This window comes from Eleginops maclovinus, chromosome 6 (assembly GCF_036324505.1).
Source record: "Eleginops maclovinus isolate JMC-PN-2008 ecotype Puerto Natales chromosome 6, JC_Emac_rtc_rv5, whole genome shotgun sequence".
Classification (NCBI taxonomy): Eukaryota; Metazoa; Chordata; class Actinopteri; order Perciformes; family Eleginopidae; genus Eleginops; species Eleginops maclovinus.
Genome location: NC_086354.1, coordinates 22,947,862 through 22,969,098, shown reverse-complemented (window position 1 = coordinate 22,969,098; position 21,237 = coordinate 22,947,862). Strand labels below are relative to the sequence as shown.

Below are 21,237 nucleotides of genomic sequence, written 5' to 3'. Positions count from 1 at the left end.
TTGATTGCAAATGAGGGAAATAATGTAAACAGGAGAGTGAAGTGAAAGCTGTGGAAAGAGAAACAAGACAAGAAGGTTGGACACTGTATGTGAAAACAACATCATCCACGCTACATTACGTTGGGTTAGGGGTTAATTAGCTAGTAATTTAGCTCCGTTTTAGCATGTTGATCCTCTGATCAGTGCCCTCCTGCTTTCTGCAAGTTTTAAAAGAGGAACATCTATTATTTAGTCAGGCCTCTATGTTGTTGTTGTCAGGCAACTTAGCAAACAGGAAGTCCTAGCTTGCAAATGCTATCGGTCGCTTTAATAACAGGCTGAGGCTTCGTTCAAACCCCAAGTTGTCTTAAAGTCTAAATATGCCCAGTTTTTGGGGCAAGAATAAAAGTAGTTCCTTAAATTCAGCATTTCATTTAGGGCTTCTTTAAGAAACAAATGGGGTTGTAAAGAAGGGGGGGAATGAGAGACTGAGGAAGCTAGAAAACAAGGGTTTGATAGTGGAGGACCAAAAATAAAATGAGCATTGGGAGATGATTTAAAGTAGAGAGCAGTATAAAGAGACAGGTGAGAAAAGGTGCGAGGTAGAGAAAGGAAAAAAGATGGAGAGACGGAGCGAGGTGGCAGTGTCTGTCTCCTTTTGTGTTCCACATGGATACATCCCTTTCTGTCGGCCTTTCATTCACACTCCCTCGCTTGCTCGCTCTGTCATTGTCATGCTGGCACTCTCTCATTCTTTGCACCCTTTTCTTTCCGGCTCTTCGCCTTTTCACCCTCCTCTCGAGCCCATCACTCCTTGTACTCTGAGCTTTCTTTTCTCCGTCCTCTGCCTGAATTTTTAGTATTTTCAGGCTTTTTCTATTATTATCAATAAGCTTCTTTCAAAAGTAAGGCTTCAATATTCCCAACAATATTTCTCCGTTAATTAATCTCCAAGTCTGTTTTTGTCTATATGAAAACAAGGTTGTTTTTTTTTATAAAGTATGACCATAAACTGGAGATAACCGTTGCTTATTAGTTAAGTTTGTAATATAATATGTCTGGAACATCATGTTATCAATCTGTTTGCCATGTTTGCTAAGAAACAAGCTAACCGCTAACTGTTGGTAACTGACTGCTAATGTGTCTAACACTGTGTCTTTCTTAATGGCGCCTTGTTAAAGACGTTAGCTTGTCACTTTAACAGCTTGAGCTTAAGTTACGTTAGCATTACAGACTGATAGGATTAGCCTACACAGCTTTTAAGATAACAGGCTTTAGTGATGGAAGTTTAAGTAAATACTGCTAGCCATCAATCAGTATGCTAACAAGCTAACCGCTGAGAAGGCCATAGTTCTCTATTCCCACAGCTTTTATTTAGGACTGCTGTTGACTAAGCATACACAGTTTCATTTTAATAAGCCTTAAATTCAATTCCAAGGTTCCAAAATTATTCATTTCCTGTTGTCTTACATGTTATTATTCCACAGCGCTTCCCTGAAGTTGAGTCTAATGTGAACTTTTCGCTGCTTAGTTTTTAAATGTATTCCAGGTAGCATTTATTTGCCTTTCTTAAAAATGCAGCTCTTCCTGCTTGCTTTTTCTATCCGTCCTCTTCTCTGTTCCATCCCTTTCTTCCGTACTCCACACATCCTCATTTCTCCTCCTCTTGTATCCTCCCCACCTCGCCTCTCCCCCCATCCACCCTTCTTTCTCCCTTCTCCATTCAACGCAGAGCAATTCCATCTCTCTCCCGGCAAACAAAGGGAGCTAATGACATGCTGACACCGAGCCCGATGATTGAATTCATTAGGCGTGCACAATAATTGCCAGGCGTGAGCGTGCACGCACCCGTCTATTCAGAGGACAGCTGTCAAATAACAAGCAAGAGAGAATAGCTTTTTATTGTTGAGCTGGAAGAGAGAGGGAAAATGAATATAGAGAAAGAGGGAGAGAAGCACCTGTTGTGGAGGGGAAGAGGGAGAGGGAGCACTCAGCATGTCAATTAGGCTGCCGTGTTCATGCAGGGCTTCTGGGAAGTTTACTGCCTGTGTGACGCTCTTCACCATCCAGGTGCATGGCATGTTAAATTTGTTTTTGGGGTATAGATTGCATGCTTCGGTCTGAACTCTCCCACATTTGGATTGGAGATTACGTTAGAAATCTGTTTTTATTTTGTTACGGGGTTTTAATAAGTTTGAGTTTTTTTTCTTTCAGGCTTAGTGTCACACCTTTGACTGTCATGGTTGTGCTTGAGCATGTAGTATTCGGGATAAAAACAATGGTTAATCTAATCTTAAAAACAGATTTTGGGAGAAAGCCACCTTGGTAGCATTTTAAATCCAACTATAATCCATTCACTCTGTCATATTTAGAGCATTTATATCATGTTAATGGACATTCTGGGTCAAGGAGAGTAGGAGACGTGATAGGCTTTAAAAAATATTAATGTTTTGTACCTTTTCTGCACATCTCCGTACTTGTCTGGGCGTAAGAGATTTTCAATGAATATTTTGTGAAATTGTGAAATAGCGTCATATAACCAGCAAGAATGTGCTTCAAAATGTACAAATATGGAATAAGACCCCTTTTTTTCAAACAAGAAAGACGTTCATGTACAATATGTTGTGTACCTGCAGATGCTTCACAGTAAAAGCTCAACATCTGCATTAGTTTTGCTTTTATACCTTCGTTTTACTCGGCACGGCGCAGAGAGAAGTGTGAAGTTAGCGACTTTGGCTCAGGTGCTGGATCGGCGTGTCCACTGATTGCAGGGTCGATGGCAGAGAGGTGTGTGTGTGTGTGTGTGTGTGTGTGTGTGTGTGTGTGTGTGTGTGTGTGTGTGTGTGTGTGTGTGTGTGTGTGTGTGTGTGTGTGTGTGTGTGTGTGTGTGTGTGTGTGTGTGTGTGTGTGTGTGTGTGTGTGTGTGTGTGTGTGTGTGTGTGTGTGTGTGTGTGTGTGTGTGTGTGTGTGTGTGTGTGTGTGTGTGTGTGTGTGTGTGTGTGTGGCCCAGTTTTATATTATTCTGATTGGAGAAGCTGGCTACAGTCCTAACTGTGTTTGAAATGCTCCTTGTGTGTGAGCTGGGGCTGCATGAATTCAAAAGTCTGGATGAAAACTAGCTTCAGGCTATGCATCACAAATAAACAGACTGAATTTTTTTCATATGTATATTAGGAGCTTCACATGCACTACTTTGCAAATTCAATTTTCATCCTGAGTGTTTCCCAGTAGTCTTTCATCAAACAGCACAGAAAAAAGAAGTGAAAAACATCCTGATTCCAATCAAATCCCTTTGAATTGTGAGGCTAATACTTTCCCTAAAGTTTTCCACACATGCTTCATTATTGATGAACCGGAGCATTGTTCCTTGATTATATAAGATACATTCATGCCTGCTTATACTAAGTACCTGATCTAACACTGGTCTGTTGAACACTAATATATCTGATGCAGCTAATGAGCTTGCACTCTGATTTACCTCCCTGCTATCTGCGCGGCTGTGATTTATATGCAAGTACTTTTCATTAACCTCAAGAGGGCCAGCTGAATGTCTTTATATCTTTGGCCAGAGGAACATACTGTAAGCAGGGCCTTGTATCTTATTTCTTTAGGCTGGAATAAAATGCCTGGTGAAATAGGAGCATTAAACTGTATTTAGATATCGTATGTGTCTTTGTGATTAAGCACATTTAGAGCTATTAATTATGTGGAAGAAGATGATGGTAAAATAACTATAAATCCCTTGAAGACAACAAAACATTCGAACAGATTAATGGATCGCGGTACAGCTTTAAGTAGACCAAAATGAATGATATCAATGCTTGTTTTCTTGATAATCTGGACCTTTTCTCAGATTTCCAAGGCAAAACATGAATTGTTCTTACCTTAAATGAACTGTGATAGGCAAGTCATGCTTTAAAGGCTGGCAAAACAACTTGACTGGATGGGAAACCAAAGTTCTCTCATCTCCAATTGAGACATTTTTGGTGGAATTTATTGAAAATGGCTTGCTACCACGGGTCTATCCACACTGCTTCTTTCTCTGGATTTTGCTGCTGTTAAACCTGGTCGGGTTATCCGTCTAACATCTCAATCCCTCTTTCTCTTTTTTTCGCTCCCCTTCCTCCAGAAGACAGAGGAGGACGAGTTGGTCCTGACTCCAGACGGGACCAGAGAGTTCCTCACCTTTGAGATCCCCCTCAGTGACTCGGGGTCGGCGGGGTTGGGTGTCAGCGTGAAGGGGAATCGCTCCAAAGAGAACCACGCTGACCTGGGCATCTTCGTGAAATCCATCATTAACGGAGGGGCCGCCTGCAAGGTACCACGCTGTCTGCTGTAATTATTGAAAGGGTTAGAGTGGGAAGGGAAAGACAGATTTACACGTGTGGCATTCATACTTCTAGGAGACTTTGTTTTACTGTTAGCCAGCTGCTCAAGGTATATTTATATTACAGTCTGAATCAGAATATGTGTTTATGATAGGTATCTTGTTCTTACAGATTATCAAACGTTAAGGATAATATATGAAATATTAAATGTCATGTTACAAATACCAGGCATTATAATCAACCTGCTCAAAACAAAACAATATCAATCAATCAATCAAAGTTTACTTAAACAGCACTTTATTTAAACAGGTAACACAAAATGCTTCATAAACCAAATGAAATGAACAAATAACATCAAGTACATAAACAAAGCAACACACAACACATAGCATTTGTGATTAATGAAAACACAGGACTGTATTAAACAAGAATAAATGAAATGTAAGTAAATCCAAATTAAAAAGTTGGTTCTTGTTTTTGCTCTAAAGAGTATGAACGAGTTCTTAACACACACATTGAACAAGGTAAATATAAATGTATGATATCCTTTGGCAATCTTTTAGAAAGTCTGGGGGTAGAAAAGAGATGTCATGCAGCAAACTGAGTTGATGTGTATCCTCTCCCGGTGCCCTCTGCAGAGAAGTGAAGCACAATGACTTTCCTGTTCCTCAGCAACTTTAACAAGACGCTTCATCTTCGATCACATCTATTAACACAAAGTGCCCTGCTTCCTGTTGATGTGCTGTGCTGCAGCCCCTTTTAAACTTAATTGATTTTGATATAAGTAAAGGGTGTGTGTTGACAGAACATAATAATGGACCTAAAGGCACACTTCACTGTGAGACGTTATGTCATGATTAGGAACAGGATACGCTCTGAGTGAGACAGTTAGAGTAATTAGATAAAGGTTATTGTTAAATTACAGATGTGTATGATTTTATTCAACACATTTGTGCCGTTGGAGAAATACAGCTTTTAAAGGGGCCCTATTTTGTTCCCTTTCAGATTCAGATTTGTATTTTGTGACTTGTCTCCATGCTTCAATGTTCAGAAAGCTCTTTATGTTTCTCACACTGCCTGTGCTGCAGCTCCTTTTTTCCCCCTCTGTCTGAAACCAGAGCCCAGTCTGCTCCGATTGGTTAGCTGGCCGGCTCTGTTGTGATTGGTCAAGCGCTTAGAGATGTCCCGCCCCTTAGCCTATCACGTACAATGTGTTCGAGCGCTAGCCAATAGAAGCGCAAGTGTAACATAGTGATGTCACTTTTCCAAAGTAAGTAAAAGGATTCCAATGGAGGCGTTTCAGACAGTGTGGGATTTTGAATTGTAGTATTTGCAGACCATTTACATGCACTAAAACTTTTATATAACACACTACAGGACAAGGAAAACCCCCAAAGGCAGAATAGGACACCTTTTAAGATTTTAAACACCAAAAAAAGTCACTTTATTTACGTGTGATTTCTTGCACACCAACAGGACGCGCGTCTTCGAGTGAACGACCAGCTGATTGCCGTCAATGGAGAGTCGCTATTGGCCAAAACCAACCAGGACGCCATGGAAACGCTGCGCAAGTCCATGTCGACGGAGGGAAACAAACGTGGGACTATCCAGCTCATTGTGGCCCGACGAGTGGCCAAAAGAAACGAGGTGAGGAACCAAAAAAAAAAAAGATAGCTTGGATTGAAAAAGAGCTGCAGATATTTCAAAATGTTGTGTCAGCGTCTTTTACCTACATTAAATGCATTACTTTCCACCAACAATGACACATTATGACAGAGCCTGCTTTATTAAAGCTGCTTCACTTAACCGAACACACACAATGATAACTTATATTCCCACATGGGTTTTTATAACGCACTATTAGTCGTTGCAATAAGGACTAAAAGTGCGTTATAAAAACACATTGCAATAAATCATTGACGCGTATATTGTAATATTTTATTATAAGCCCTATGAGTCAGCCTTTACACACACACACACACACACACACACACACACACACACACACACACACACACACACACACACACACACACACACACACACACACACACACACACACACACACACACAGGTATTAGATCAAACATTAACACGGCTATGAATATTAAGCCCATGTCTAGCTGAATAATATAATAGCAAGTGATAAATAGTAATTGGATTGCTCAACATGGTAATAATGGGGCATCATATATATACGATTAATGACTCATTGTTTTATTTACCATGACGGAGCTCCTTTTTGCAGCGTGCTTCACACTGGCGGTTCACACGTTCACACCTCAGAGCGGCACGTTACAGCTGCAGTACAGAAGTGCTGACTGTTTTCCCCCGTTGAGGGAGGGGTGTAAAGGCCCTGCATGGAAATGTTGACATTATTTATTGAGTGAAGAGGAGATTCCTTTCATTCAGTTACTGCTCAGAAATCTTTCTTTCTACAGCTGACTTAAAGATTAATCTATTTTTTTTTAAGACTTGAGATTTTGATATAAAGGATTTGGACACTTTGAAAATTGTAGTTGTCATTTTATAATATTTGTATCTTTTTTCAGTATATCGAGGTGCAGTAATGAGTCCTTAACCTGGATATGAGTCAGCATTTTTAGCATTTCCTGTTCCCTGTTCTGGAAGTCAATGTTTCGTATGATTTATTTAAGCCTGAAATAAGATCTGTGGTTAAAACAAGCTCAAGACATTTTCACATCTTGTTCCAAGACATAAAACATGTCGGGAAATACCCCACTGATGAATGTCTGACCCTCTGTGTGTCATAAAAGCTGCGGTTGCATCTCCTTCAGTGTCTAAACGAGACGACTCGACGTCATCACGCCCAGCATTAGCCGCCTCTAGCTTAGCATTAGCTCTTTTTACTCTGCATTGATGCTTTAACTATTATAAACGTGGTGGTAATGTGGATTTTATCCGGCTGAAAGACACTTGAATCACAAGACTCAGCCACAGATATTATTTTCAGAAATCCAACAGAAAAATCCCATTGGCTTTTTGTTGAAGGACCCCTTGTGATGCTAGCTTCCACCTCAACCTACAAAAATCATTGCACTCTTTTGCCATTCTAGATAAACACATATTTGATTTAATAACTGTTATTAAATACTAGGGTTTCTTTAAGACACTCCTCAGATCAAAGTGGTGTCAGTTGTATTTTGTTTTTTTTTGGGGGGGGGGGGGAATCTGTCTTGAAAAAAGACACGTTTGTGGATTTAGAGGGATTAGGGACCGACTCAATAAAACCCTTTCCACTGATAAATATTTAAAGCAACCCAAAGAAAACTCTGGGAACACCCTGATGAGCATCGATGAATTGTTAAATAAAATAGAAAAGTAAAAAGTCAGGTCGAAGTAGTTCACTCCCCCTCCCTCGTCTGCTCAGCTCCCTTCAGGCAGCTGGAGGAGGAGAAAAAAACTGCTACACAACTTCCTCCTCCCCTCAATGTCATGTTTCTACATTCTCTGTACACCTTGGCCTGTCGTCTGCTTGAAAGCCGAGGCTGAGTGTGTGAGCGCTGCTGCTGTGCATGTCAGTGTGCACGAGTAGCGCCTCTGGCAAAGCCTGGCTTCCCTCGCTCTCTTTTCCAACCCGGTGTGTCAAAGTTTTGATTTCCCCTCGGCCCGTCTGGTAATTGAAAGCAGGGGCTAAGCCTGGAGGTGTGTTTGTGTGTACGAGTGTGTAGCTGTTGTTCATCCAACTTATGCATGTACGCGTTTATTTTCAAGGATCTTTCCAGTTTCTCTGTTTGGAAACAGATCCTTGGCCATGTCGAGGCAGTGAGACCGGCATGGTGGAGGAATAAACATTTTGAGCGGTGGGAGTCTCGTCAGTCCTTGCTTCACTCGCAGAGCCAGAGGCATGGCCTGAGGCTGTCCAAGTGCCCGGCTATTTATAAGAAATAGTGTCCAAGGCACTTGGAGAGGAGGACAACAACAGTTTAACACACTCTTAACTCAAAAAAGAGCTGATAAGGAAAGACCCTATATCATTCGGATTCCTAATATCTACGTTTTACCCAGCTGTCCATCAGATATTTGAATTAAATAATACCTAATGACTCCGGGATGAAAGCTCATCGTCATACCCGCTGGCACATGGCATCAAATTATCCTGTGTTTACTTTCCTCTCCATGTCTCCGTCCCTCGACAGCCGATCTCAAATCAATCCTTGCCTTTGCATAAATCTCAAGCCCTACTGCTCCCGCTCCCTCAGTGAACCAGAGCAGCTGACTTCCTCATCACCACAGCACCCGGCGTGATCAAGTCCTTCCTGAAACTAAATTATCGGGCTGAATATGCGATGAGCCGCAGTGTGATATGTCGATGCTCCCCTCGGTATGGCGGATCCCCTCGGCTATTACCGAGACGTTTCACCTCGGCTCCTCAACCTGCCGATTCATTAAATCGCTCATTGGAAGTCAAGAGCAGCCGCATGCCAACAGTCTCAGCACCATATGGCCACCTTTTTAGAAATGAGTTTGGGTCGTGAGAAGGGTTTAATTGCATCTGTGTGTACATTCAATTTGTTAACCGTAAGCCATTTAATTTGTCCGGCACGATTGTTTTTCACCTGCAATCATTGAAAAAAACATACATTGCATTATAATCTATAGAAGTCTGCATGAGAAATTGTCTGAGACACTTCCTCTGGAGGGATTTGAGCCTTTGCAGACCATTTACATGACACAAACCTGTATAACACACTACAGGAAAGGGAAAACCCCAAATAGCATAATAGGGCCTCTTTAAACCAAGCACTTAAAGGTTGTAGTATTTTCATTTTACTCGTCTTTATATTTCTTGTCCACTACATTTAATAAAGTTATTTAATATGTTTTACTTTATTTATTTTCAAGCTATGGTGCGCTGGATTATACGTCTAAAATATACTGTAGGGTTATATAGTGAATTCATCAGTTTATTCCCTTAATTCAACCCATTCCCCTCAAGAAATGAGCAATATTTACACGTTAATTTACCTTAAATATCAGCCTGTTTGCAGTCTCAGAGAAGTGTTAACATTTGTTATATAATTGTGTTTGTGAAATACCCTTTAATTTAAATCTAGGAATATAAATACAGATATAATAAACATACAATTTCCACATTTCTAGATTCAGTACTGAAGACACAACTTATGGTTCTCTTTGACTAAAGGCTTTTATAGCTTGGTATACCCAAAACTATTAATAACAATTGCCTCCACAGCAGCACATTTGCTTTGTTGATGCTTATATATATTCTACCAGTAATAGGTGGTTGTTTTAAGAGGTCTAAATATCTCAGTGTGTAGATTAAAATGAGAAGAACTCCAGTCTGAGACCCATCATCTGTGAACTGGACCTGTTTGTTTACATCAGAATCTCTACGGCCGTGGTTATTACAGCACCTCAGCACTCTATGAGCTGAAAGTCCTCGTTGGGCAGAGATCTTCTGCCAGAATCCAATCCCGGCCCGGCCTAGTTATAGTCATTGATCGGGGTAATTTGGCTCCGGTATTGACTCCTGTGTGATAGTGTCATCGCTCCTTATGCAATGCTGGCGATGATGGTTATCTTCCCGGCTTTCACTGCTTCAGTAATAAATGCAAAGACCACAGCACGTCGACAGTCAACTATCCAAAGGACAAACAGTGGGGGTGTACATACACACACAAACACACACACACACACACACACACATCTATCTTCTCAGGCAGTGGGTGTGTGTTTATGGGTGACAGGGCCGGCAAATGGTCCATTTGTCCAGCAAACAAGAAAGTGTCATCGTGGGTCCTGAGGGAAATGTCAAGATGCTAGCAAGCTAACAATCCCCCGCAGGGGAGAACCGCTAGCTCGCTAACAGCCTGGGGTTTAACAGCCTATTGGAAATCCATGCCCATTCATCATGGTTATCACACTGCTAGCGTTAGCGTGGATAGCTGCCCCCGCGTCCATTCAGTACTGTTTAGAATCAGCATCAGAATACTTTACATATCCTGGGGGAAATTGGATTTTGGATTAAAAAAATGTATAAAAAATCACATCAATAAATAAAAGCATTATATTATTATACAACTGATTCTTTAGAGTAAAAATATTTACAATAAGAAAAGGAATGCATTTATACCCATCTGTTTTGTAATAACCATTGACATTTTGCAGTAACTGAAAAAATAGGGAGTCAACACTTTATATTCTATCCAATTTATCCAGGATTATTCAAGGGCTTATGCTATCTAAGGGGGCTTTGCAAATGATTTAACTTGTCACAATGTGAGACAGAATAAACCAAACAGTCCACTGCCAAAAAAAGAATGGTATTTTCTATTTTTTTGACTTTATGAGAACAGAGATTGAGTAAATCCAATAACATGTTCCCACGGGTCTTTGAAATCCTCAAAGGGTTATCCATCTGAAGGATAAAATCAAGGACTTACTAAACCTGTGTCTATTTATAACACAAAGGGTTATGTAAGCCTTTGATTTAACCCATGTGTACTTATGATATAAATAGATTTGGGTCAATAAAAGAGCAAAAATAGAAAGTGATGCTATTTGATTTTGAACTTCTGTAAAGCCTGCTGGTTCTGATTACAAAAAATCAAACCTGGAACTGTGTCTCAAACTCTGCCTGGTTGTTTCCTTGAATTTAAGGAAAGTGGGCCTGGATCGTCCTTGAATTTGCCGCTTATCAAGGTGTGGAAATAACTATTCTAATTTGTAAACAGGAGAACCCGGGGAGCCCGCTGGGGGGGAGTCAGCAGACCATGAACAGCTCCCTGGACGACCACGAACGCAGGATCTCCCACTCGTTGTACGGTGGCCTGGAGGGCCTGGACGACAACCTGATGCCACGACAGGGCATGATGCCGCGCACCATAGGTAAGAGACCTCTTCTCTTGTGCTAATCCTCTCATTGCTACTGCTATAAATACCATGGTATTCTTTCTTATGTCTTCTGTTTGAGGTTAATGTGCATTCTCAGTTTAATGCCATGTTTTTTTGTTCTAATTTTGTGATTTGATGTTTATCGTATTTGAAACCAGAAAACTGTTTTCGGGGTGAATTGGGTTTTGTGGCAGTTAAATAATTAATAAAATATAAATATATATATAACAAAAAGGGTGGATACAAGCAAGAGAAGTCAAATTAAGAATGTGCAATAGGAAGAGAAACATTAAATAACATGATATATATTAGAATACAAGAAGTTTGTCAAAAATGTCAAGAAAAGCAAAATAAATGAATATAAAACATTATGAATATCAGTGAAGACTCTCATGAAATACAGCATCCTTAAAGTATGGTCCTATATAGCGTACATTTCTTTAGTTAGTGTGTGTTCCTGCTACATGTTATGGTCTAATTGTCAGGTTTTGTCTGTCAGAATATGCACTGCCTTTATCATCTGATCCCACTTCCTGTCCAGTGGGCTTTTAATGTCTCGGAAAATGTCAAGGAGAGAGGGACGGAGATTAAACATGGACAATCTGTCGCTGCACACGCTAGTGATTTTTCATTGTAGTAGTAGTGTTTTTTTAAATGTATACAAGTCTTTCTGTAGGTGACTTGATGTGTCATTGCTCAAACCAGCTGAGAGTTGGTGTGTCTGTGTGTGTGTGTGTGATAAGTAAGCATATTTGAATCAGTGTGTGAGAGCGTTGCATGCATCTGTGCAGGATTGCATGCGTGTAGCACTTGAATGATTGATGGACGGTCGGTGGAGTTGCATGACGTCAAAGAAAGGCTTCTGTTCAGCAGATGGTGGAGCAGAGCCGCTTGTGTTAAATTCAAGAAAACGCTTAAACACCCAACTACCTTTTAATCTTTCGTCCTCTGCAGTTGTTTCTTTGAATGTCTAATAAGAGTAATGGGTAATCCATGCTGAATACACAGTGATAGCTTTTAATAAGCGTTCAGAAGGTCCAGTGATTGCATATCTGTTTGCTGTGTCAAGTCAGCAAAAGAAATCTACATTTAAATAAGAATGACTTCATGATTATCACTCACTGACTCATTTCTCTTTAATCCTCTGCTTTTATACATTATAATCAATGTTTTAAAGCATTATAATGTCATCATAACTTGCTCTTAGTCGTCGTTGGATGCTTTAAGTGTGCTATAATAATAAATTCCGGAGGTATAAGCAAATATAAAAGCAACTTTAGCCACTATACAGCCGTATTGAAGTAAAATGCATCTAAAATGTCAGTGAGTGACCAGCAATTCAAACATTATGACTCAACTCCTTTATAATGTGTTGTGATTATTGTGATAAAGCAGCATATACAGTGGGCCATAAACAGATTACGTGTTTAAATAGCAATGTTGACATGGCGGCCATTTGTCACTTTGACTTTAATCTCCTTCGAAAAACAATTAAACGTCGATCAGTATACGATCTTCATTGTAACAGAGCAGGGACGATTATTTAAAAGATGGTCGTGCTAACCTTGAGCGACCTTACACAAGTGCTTAACTCGGGGTTAGGGACATCAAGCCCTAATCCTGTGGGGATTAAAAAACACACAGTGTACTCCCTGACGCATCAGATACCCAAAACCTGCAGCTGTCCCGTCTTCACGTCAGAGTTCAGCACAGATTAGCAGCCAAATTAAAGATGTCAGTGTGGCTTTAGCAACCTTTTCCGTTGACCAGTTTAGGGATGAGCACCTGAGGGAACATTTTCACCCCAATTTCTCCTACATTTGATTTCTGATCCCCCTCCTCAGGATCTGCTCAAATCAAGTTGGTTATAGAAATGTTTCTCCGTGTGCTCGGCGTGACCTTCAGTTATCAGAGCTGCACAGTTTTCTGAGAACATCGCCCTGCGGTCTGTGTCACAGTGAGATTGGAGAGGTTGGGGAGGGATTAAAGCTTTATTTGAAGCGTTGTTTAATTTGCCACTGTTGGCTAAGCACCGAGGATAACGTCCAGCAGGCTCCGGCTCTAAGCTGGCCGCCCCCCCATACAGACCGCTTTTTATAGGTGTTTTTCTTTTAATAATCTCAGGTTCATTTTAAAAACTAGTTCTCCCCGCCGAAGAGGACATAACGTTTGCTCATATGAAGGGAAAATTCAGTTTGAGTTTCATAAAGAACATTATTAAATGTCCCTTTGAGAGTATAATCAATTATCTGCAAATGAACTTTTACAAATTGTCGGTTAATTTATCAATTTAGCCACTTCAGAGTTAACACACTCCCATCTGCTTGCTGTTGTACTTCATTAATCTTTCTTACATGATGTTTATATACAAATTGAAAGCTAAAATCTCCCTTTTTTAGCCACAGAAACCTCACAACTAACCCTAGACGAAGAAGCCAAGTCCCTTCAGTACACACTTCACCACCCTATGCGATTTTGTTTTGAACAATTAAAATGCCTTTATATAATATAATAGTTATGTGAGACCTAAAGCTCAATCAACATTAAGGTCCCACATGACTATTCCATTACAAAAGAAAGGCATTTTAATTGTTTTAAAGACAATATCTAAGAGTTTTCTTGTGATTTTCTTTGTGTTTATCCAAAAATCCTCACTAAGGAAACTCAGTTTGAGTTGGCCGTTTTTTTTTATCAATGCACGACAACCTCATAGATCTTCTCTGCAACATTTCCTCCCCATTTTACCCCGGTATGGTACCAATTACCATTATATTCATACAGATAGTAACATTTCATTTTGTCTGCAACTTAAATGCATGTAAGAAAAACAGCAAACAAGATATCAGAGTTTCTATTGGACCTTTTTTTACTTGGTCAGTGCAGAGAGCATCACAAATATGATTGAAACAACCATCCTAGTATTGACGTGGATTGAACTGACCCACGTTGAGGCAGTGATTGTGTTGCTTAAGCTTACTTGTGTGGTGTTGAAGTTACCGTAGGATAATGCAGAAGCTAATTACACATGATTGTGACCCAGAAACAGAAACACTCGTGTCATGAAATGTTTAAATAGCGTGGATCGGTCTGCAAAAGCAGCCTTCTTCGTGTCTCAGCTTCTGGCGTTCTGCTGCTCTGAAGCCAACAGCAGAAAATCTGTAGATGTTCTTGGCAGCTCCCAGATGTGCGTGAAAACGAAGCTCTGCATGCTCAGCAAACCTCCGTTGAATAAGAAAATGTGTGTGTGTTGGTGTGTGTATAAGTGCTGTAGGGTCTTTCACAGTTGTCTTTTCTCACTCATGGAAAGGGTGCCACAAAACATAAATCATGCATCATGCTTTCTCAGAAGACAGAACCATTCCCGTTGAGAAGATATCAAGTTGCGTTTTGGCTGCCCGCGTGCTCGGATCACTTGCTGGCTTTCTGCAATCTGAAGATCCCGGGGACAAGAGAGAGACTTAATTATTCCTCCAGGCCAGTAGCTTTCAAGGCCCCCCCCCCTTGGCAATAACCTCCTTACTAATTATGCAAATAGACCCAAAATGAAAGACAAAAAACCGTTCATTGGGTGTTATTCTCACGTCTTGCTATCTCCATTTTCATCTAGAACATCTTTTCATCCTCCTTTCCCTCCTGGCCATCACCCCCCCCCCCCCCTCCCTTTGCCCCTTCAGTATTCAGTAGTTTGGAACAAAAAGCATCAAATAATAACCCCCCCTCCCATGGCGAATCTCAAATAAAATGCCACATATTGTTCCCCTGCACAAATTATTACAGCCGCTGGGAGAGATAATGTGTGTTTTTGGTGTTATTCTCAGGTGATGGGGGGGTGGGGTGCGCGCTCCGTCCACATGGCAGCGCTTTTGTTGTCGGCGGATGGCTGCCCTTGGGTGCTGGCACTAAAACAAAGAAGCTTTTTTTTTTGTTTCTCCTTTCACTGGGCGAGCAAGTTGACAGATTCATTGGCTTCCTGCTCAGCCGCTGCCACTCGATTGTACTGCAGTGATTCAAACTGTGGCAGTGATGGGATTCTCAGTGTCGCACATTGGACTGCTAAGGGAAATGGGATTAAGTGATTCTGTGTGTGTGTGTGTGTGTGTGTGTGTGTGTGTGTGTGTGTGTGTGTGTGTGTCTGTGTGTCTGTGTGTCTGTGTGTCTGTGTGTCTGTGTGTCTGTGTGTCTGTGTGTCTGTGTGGTCTGAGAGGGAGAGAGAGAGAGAAGTGGCCGTACTGTGTTAGAGGACTCACCCAGACTCCCAGGGAATAACAAACACACAGCAGGAGGGGGCTGAAGTAGCACACACACACACACACACACACACACACACACACACACACACACACACACACACACACACACACACACACACAGATAATGAAACAAATGTAACAGTTGAGTAAAGGTCTGAGTGTGTTAAGGGCGTGCACTCACACACTTCTGCACACTTATGTAAATGTTGATTATAAACATGCAGGTGCATTCTGAGACACTTATCTAATGCATATCTTTTATAAATCACTTTAATATGAATGTAATGTCGTTACTTTAAATCTCCTTTAAAGTCTGAATGCTTAACTTAACCAGAGAATGAAGATCAAATCTGGATTATTGAGTTATAAAGAGATATTAGCATATTATGCTTATTTTGAAGCTGATGTCATGTCTCCATGCTTTAATGTTCAGAACGCTCTTTATTTTTCTCATACTGCCTGTGCTGCGGCACCCCTTTTCAATCAGAGCCCAGTCTGCACTGATTGGTTAGCTGGCCGTCTCTGTTGTGATTGGTCAACCTCTCAATAGGAGCGTGATTGTTCCGTAGTGATGTCACTATGTTCCAGAAGTCAACTAAGAAGTCCAATGGAGGCAACTTTGGGATTTTAGCCTTTGAAGACCATTTACATGCACTAAAACCTATATTACAGACTTCAGGAAAGGGAAACCCACAAAAAGCATAATAGGGCCTCTTTTAAAACCAACTACTAATTTAAAAGTGCATTTCTGAGTTATGACATTATTTTACACCATATTCAAAACAGAAATGGTTTTGTGTTGCTTTCACAAACACACAGAAACACTTTGTGGAACAAAACACTCGTTAATTGGTAAATTGAAACGAAAGGTCACTTTCTAACTCATTATTATTCAAGAGGATTAACAGGGAACAGTGACAGATGACTCTTTAAACCACAGTTACACTCACCCGGGCCAATGTTCCTCCTGCATTCAGCTCCATTTACATCAGGTCATTCACCCCCCCTACCCCTGGGGGTTCCGCTATGAGACACAAACAGCGGGGCCAGGTCTCTGGGCTTTCTAAAGACAAACAAACTTTTCCCTGAGCTCCGTACACAGCGCTTTCATGACGCACTGAAGCTGCCCTTCTTTTGATTCAGAGCACCCTCCCCCCTCTCCGACGCTTCCAATTTCAAAATACAGATTAAAGACAAAGTCATGCGCCGCATATCAATGGGAGTTTTTTAAGCCATGCTTTTCAGAAGCACAGAAAAGGGGACTTTTTTATGTTTCTCCCCCCCCCTCCCCCTCAGCAGAGCGGAGTTTTTATCTCTATTTGTGAGGGCACAGCTTGAATTAATCATAGTGTTCTGACACAGGAACGCCATTGTGCTCGCTGCCAAACTCTACTTGGTGCAAGCTGATTAGCCAGGAGCACTTTCACTCTGCTTTTATTCTTCAAAATATATTCGTGGTTTATGAAGTCGCCCTTTATATTCTTAGGTTGGTAAACTTGTTTGTTTCTGTGGGTAAAGAGTTCCTGCAGTTTCATGCTCGATACAAAAGTGACAGATGAATCTGTTCTGTGTGCAGAGGGTACAGACAGATTCACCAACTTTTTCCACATTTTTTCCAAGTGTTTTTCAACATAAAATGAACACTACATATGTTCGTCCGATAAAGCGACCACTAGGGGCTGATTAAGGGAAGATAAACACCGTGACACGCTCAAAGCTCAAAACAATTCCTTCTGTTTCGTTTGAATATTTATTGTAGAAAACAAGCGAAATACATCCATATATCAAAGTGCTTTAAACCCTGATTGTTTAGGATATTGCAGTGGTAAAAAATGTTGCAGATTTCTGTATTAACTGAGGTCAAAAGAAGGTTCCCCTCCCAACTCACCCCCTCTCTTTCCATACAAAACCACACGGAGCGGGTTAAACAACATCTTACTCCGCCTGTGCACGCCCACTACCAATAATACGCACAAAATAGAAACACATTATCCCCAGTTCTGGCTCCTACATCATATATAAAGCTGTCCTAGCAGCTACATAAGTTAGAGGTACTTTAACAGACCATAGTCTAATTTTTCTATATCTTAATTATTCAAACACATGGAATAAAATGGTGTTCTGATCAATTTGAATAGCTCTCAATCAGCAGCGTGTGAGTCAGTGTGACGTAAACTCATATTGTGTGCGTTATGCAGACGCACAACACGAGTCCTTTGACGGTGATTGTGGTCGTTGTGCAGAGGAATCGGCAGCTGTGCAGTGAGTCACCATTTGTTTCCAGGTTTGCTCTGAATGGAGAAAAGTTTCTGTTGAAATGTTGGAAATATAATCTGTGGGTTTGTTTCGTTCTCACGACTTGAAAAACATTGAGCAGAACAGTGGGAACATCACAGAAAGAATGCTAACGCTAGCCAAGGTTATCATGACTCAATAGCATATTAAAGGACGGTTAAACATTTTGGGGAACATTAAATGCTTTATGTGGGGGAAGGAAAGCTGGTTGAAAAGTTATGTTTGCATTAAGTATGGAGCCAGGTCTAAAATGTAATCAGGATGTCTTTATCAAACAATGACCATGCATCAAGATTATCAAACTACTATATTAGCTTATTATATATTAGCTATATACAGAACAATCAACAAACACAAGGATACTAACAGATCAAAGCACTGATCAACAGATAAACACCAGAGACTTATTAGAGCTGTAAAACTCAGATTACAGTTAAGTTATTGTTGCTCAAAATCCATTTTGTTTGCACCATGGGAAAAACAAACAGAGAAAGTCAGAGCACAGTTAGTTAGTATTTTTTGTGGCTAAACAGAAGCCCGGAGCAGCTCTGGAGTCACCAGTACGTCGCCAGGCAACCGGAACACAGAAGTGCCGGGCAGATGGATCAACAGTTTTTTGTTTGGTAAATAGTTGCCCTATGATGCAACTCCCTCTCAAATCCAGGCTCGCTGTCTCCCAGTCTTTGTTGTCAGCTAAGCTAATGACTCCCGAGTTCCTGAGCTCTGTACAGACATGAGAGCGATCCGTCTCCTCCAGCAACTGTCACTGCAGTGAGACCCAATGCGTCAGGGTTCATTTTCTGACTCACAATGGCAAAAAATGTGCTTCAAATCAAGTAAAGGAATAATAAACACAAGGTGTTTTTGCTTGTACTAAGTCAAACTAAAATGCTTGGTGAGATTTCCTGACATAAGATGGGATATTTAGATAAATGAGATCCTTTAATTAACCAGAAAGACTTATTTTGACTATATTTTTTACCAGAATCAGGAAATATTGTTACAAAATAAGGCAGAACTGCTCAAAAGTGTTCTGTTTTCTGACTGATTTCCCAATGAAAATGTAAAGAAATACTCATTTAATCTGAGAGCCAACTCAAAATAAGACCCTATTTCTCACTATCATTGTTACTTCTCAAGTTACTAGGTCTTATATCAACTGTAAATACATATTCTGACAGATATGAGGCACATTTATATCAAGTTTATACACTGATAATAGGACTTTTATCGTACATATGCTGCTAAAGTCCATAAAATCCATACAGATAGACTATTAAAGCAAACACAACAAAGCGTGTTTAGCTTTTGCATCAAGGTGCTTGTGGATTGAGTTATGATCAATTTGGTTCTGTTCATTTAAACCTGTGAATTATTCCCTTTGTTACAAAAACAATAGACCTCTCACTGTCTGATTGTTCTGCATCAGACATAAACTAGACAAGAGAAATAAAAGATGCCCTTCGACTGCTGCAGAATACCCAATTGGTTAGCCCGCCCTTTTCTGATTCACATTGACGATACATTTGTTCACAATGTCAATTATTATCTACTTTGAGTAGGAATGATTTGGGGAAGCAAAGGAGGTCCATGCTTAGTCCCAAATGGCATAAAATGAACCCTGTCCTCTTGTCATTTAGCAAAATTAGCCAGATAAACAGATTTTGAAATGGTAAATTCAGTCTTTGATGAAGCTTGATTTGCTTTTAAGGTTACGCACAGCATAACGGTTGATGGTCTCACAATTTGCATAAGTAAATGAGTCCTTTTGTCACTAAAATTATGACCTACTCTGTGTATTATTGTATTATATCAGACTAAACTAGATGAGGGAAAGAGAAGATGCCCTCTGATTCTGAAGAGGAGTCAATGTTATAACATGGGGCCACAGAGAGGATCAATGAGTCCAGCAAACACGACTACCATATTGAAATATCAGCTCCTCTGCCTCTAAACTCTCTCTGCTACTAGAGGTGTTAACAAGGGATGGGTATTTAGGTCATTTATTCTAACAATGGGGATGGCATCTCCCCTCACCCCCCTTGAATTGATGAATTGAGTGAGGGTGAACACTGTGAACACTCTGAATATGAACAGAAACCTCCTTGTTGGCTCTATCAACGAATGGAAAGATCGGAGGATTAAAGACATGATGTTTTCTCCACCAGGAAACTACCAGCTGTCCCCGACCGTCAACATGCCGCAGGACGACACGGTGATCATCGAGGACGACCGGCCGCCCCTCCTGCCCCCCCACCTCTCCGACCAGTCGTCCTCCAGCTCCCACGACGATGTGGGCTTCACCGCCGACCTGACGCCGCCGTGGGCCAAAGAGCCGCCGCCTCAGATCGACAGGTGGGCAAAACTTTCACTTTCCTTCCTCAGACTCTTTCAAGAGTGGTGCAGGAATGAGTCCTAACACTGGGAAATTAGTCAGTATTTTTTGCAGTTTTACTTCCCTGTCTTGAAGTCGATGGGTTTCTGAATATGTTTTTGGCTAGATGCCTGAAATAAGCTGTGGAGGACATAAAATACATCAGCCTTTTTATGTATTTTATACCTTTATGTGTCATAAAAACAACTGTTGTGAACAAGTGTCTCAAGAAAACATCTTAAACGTCGTCACGCCCAACATTAGCCGCCTTTAGCATTAGCGGCGGTGACGTGAAGTCATGTGACCGTGCTGTAGTTCCTTTATAGCCCAACATTAGCCGTCTTTAGCATTAGCGGGGGTGACGTGAAGTCATGTGACCGTGCTGTAGTTCCTTTATAGCCCAACATGAGCCGCCTTTAGCATTAGCGGGGGTGACGTGAAGTCATGTGACCGTGCTGTAGTTCCTTTATAGCCCAACATTAGCCGCCTTTAGCATTAGCGGGGGTGACGTGAAGTCATGTGACCGTGCTGTAGTTCCTTTATAGCCCAACATTGGCCGCCTTTAGCATTAGCGGGGGTGACGTGAAGTCATGTGACCGTGCTGTAGTTCCTTTATAGCCCAACATTAGCCGCCTTTAGCATTAGCGGCGGTGACGTGAAGTCATGTGACCGTGCTGTAGTTCCTTTATAGCCCAACATTAGCCTCCTTTAGTTTAGCGGCGGTGACGTGAAGTCATGTGACCGTGCTGTAGTTCCTTTATAGCCCAACATTAGCCACCTTTAGCTTAGCGGTGGTAACGTAAAGTCATGTGACCGTGCTGTAGTTCCTTTATAGCCCAACATTAGCCACCTTTAGCATTAGCGGGGGTGGTTGTGTAGTCATGTGACCGTGCTGTAGTTCCTTAATAGCTTAATGTTAGCTTTTTACTTCTGGAGAATGCATTGACACTTCAACTATCATAATAGTGGTGTTAATAAGTGGAGATTATCCTGCTGAACAAAAAAAAAAAGGTATTTTGATTTAAAACATGTTCTTTGTAGTTATCTTAAGGTCAATTTGTCTATGCTATTTGAACTGTAGCGCCGCATTTGACACCTTAAGTTAAGCCTTTTCACAAATCACTTTAAATTT

At 41.0% G+C, this 21,237-nt stretch overlaps 1 protein-coding gene across 7 annotated transcripts in view; it reads left to right on the top strand.

The window, feature by feature from the left end:
- Positions 1-21,237, top strand: part of LOC134866079 (partitioning defective 3 homolog) — a 244,430-nt gene that overhangs the window by 132,858 nt on the left and 90,335 nt on the right. For 6 of the 7 annotated variants that reach the window (XM_063886011.1, XM_063886009.1, XM_063886013.1 and 3 more), the window contains 4 exons: positions 4,109-4,297; positions 5,784-5,954; positions 11,027-11,180; positions 19,900-20,086. In XM_063886011.1, the coding sequence (XP_063742081.1) occupies positions 4,109-4,297; positions 5,784-5,954; positions 11,027-11,180; positions 19,900-20,086 (701 nt within the window). The remainder of the gene's footprint in view (positions 1-4,108; positions 4,298-5,783; positions 5,955-11,026; positions 11,181-19,899; positions 20,087-21,237) is intronic. The other variant, XM_063886007.1, reaches the window with a different exon arrangement.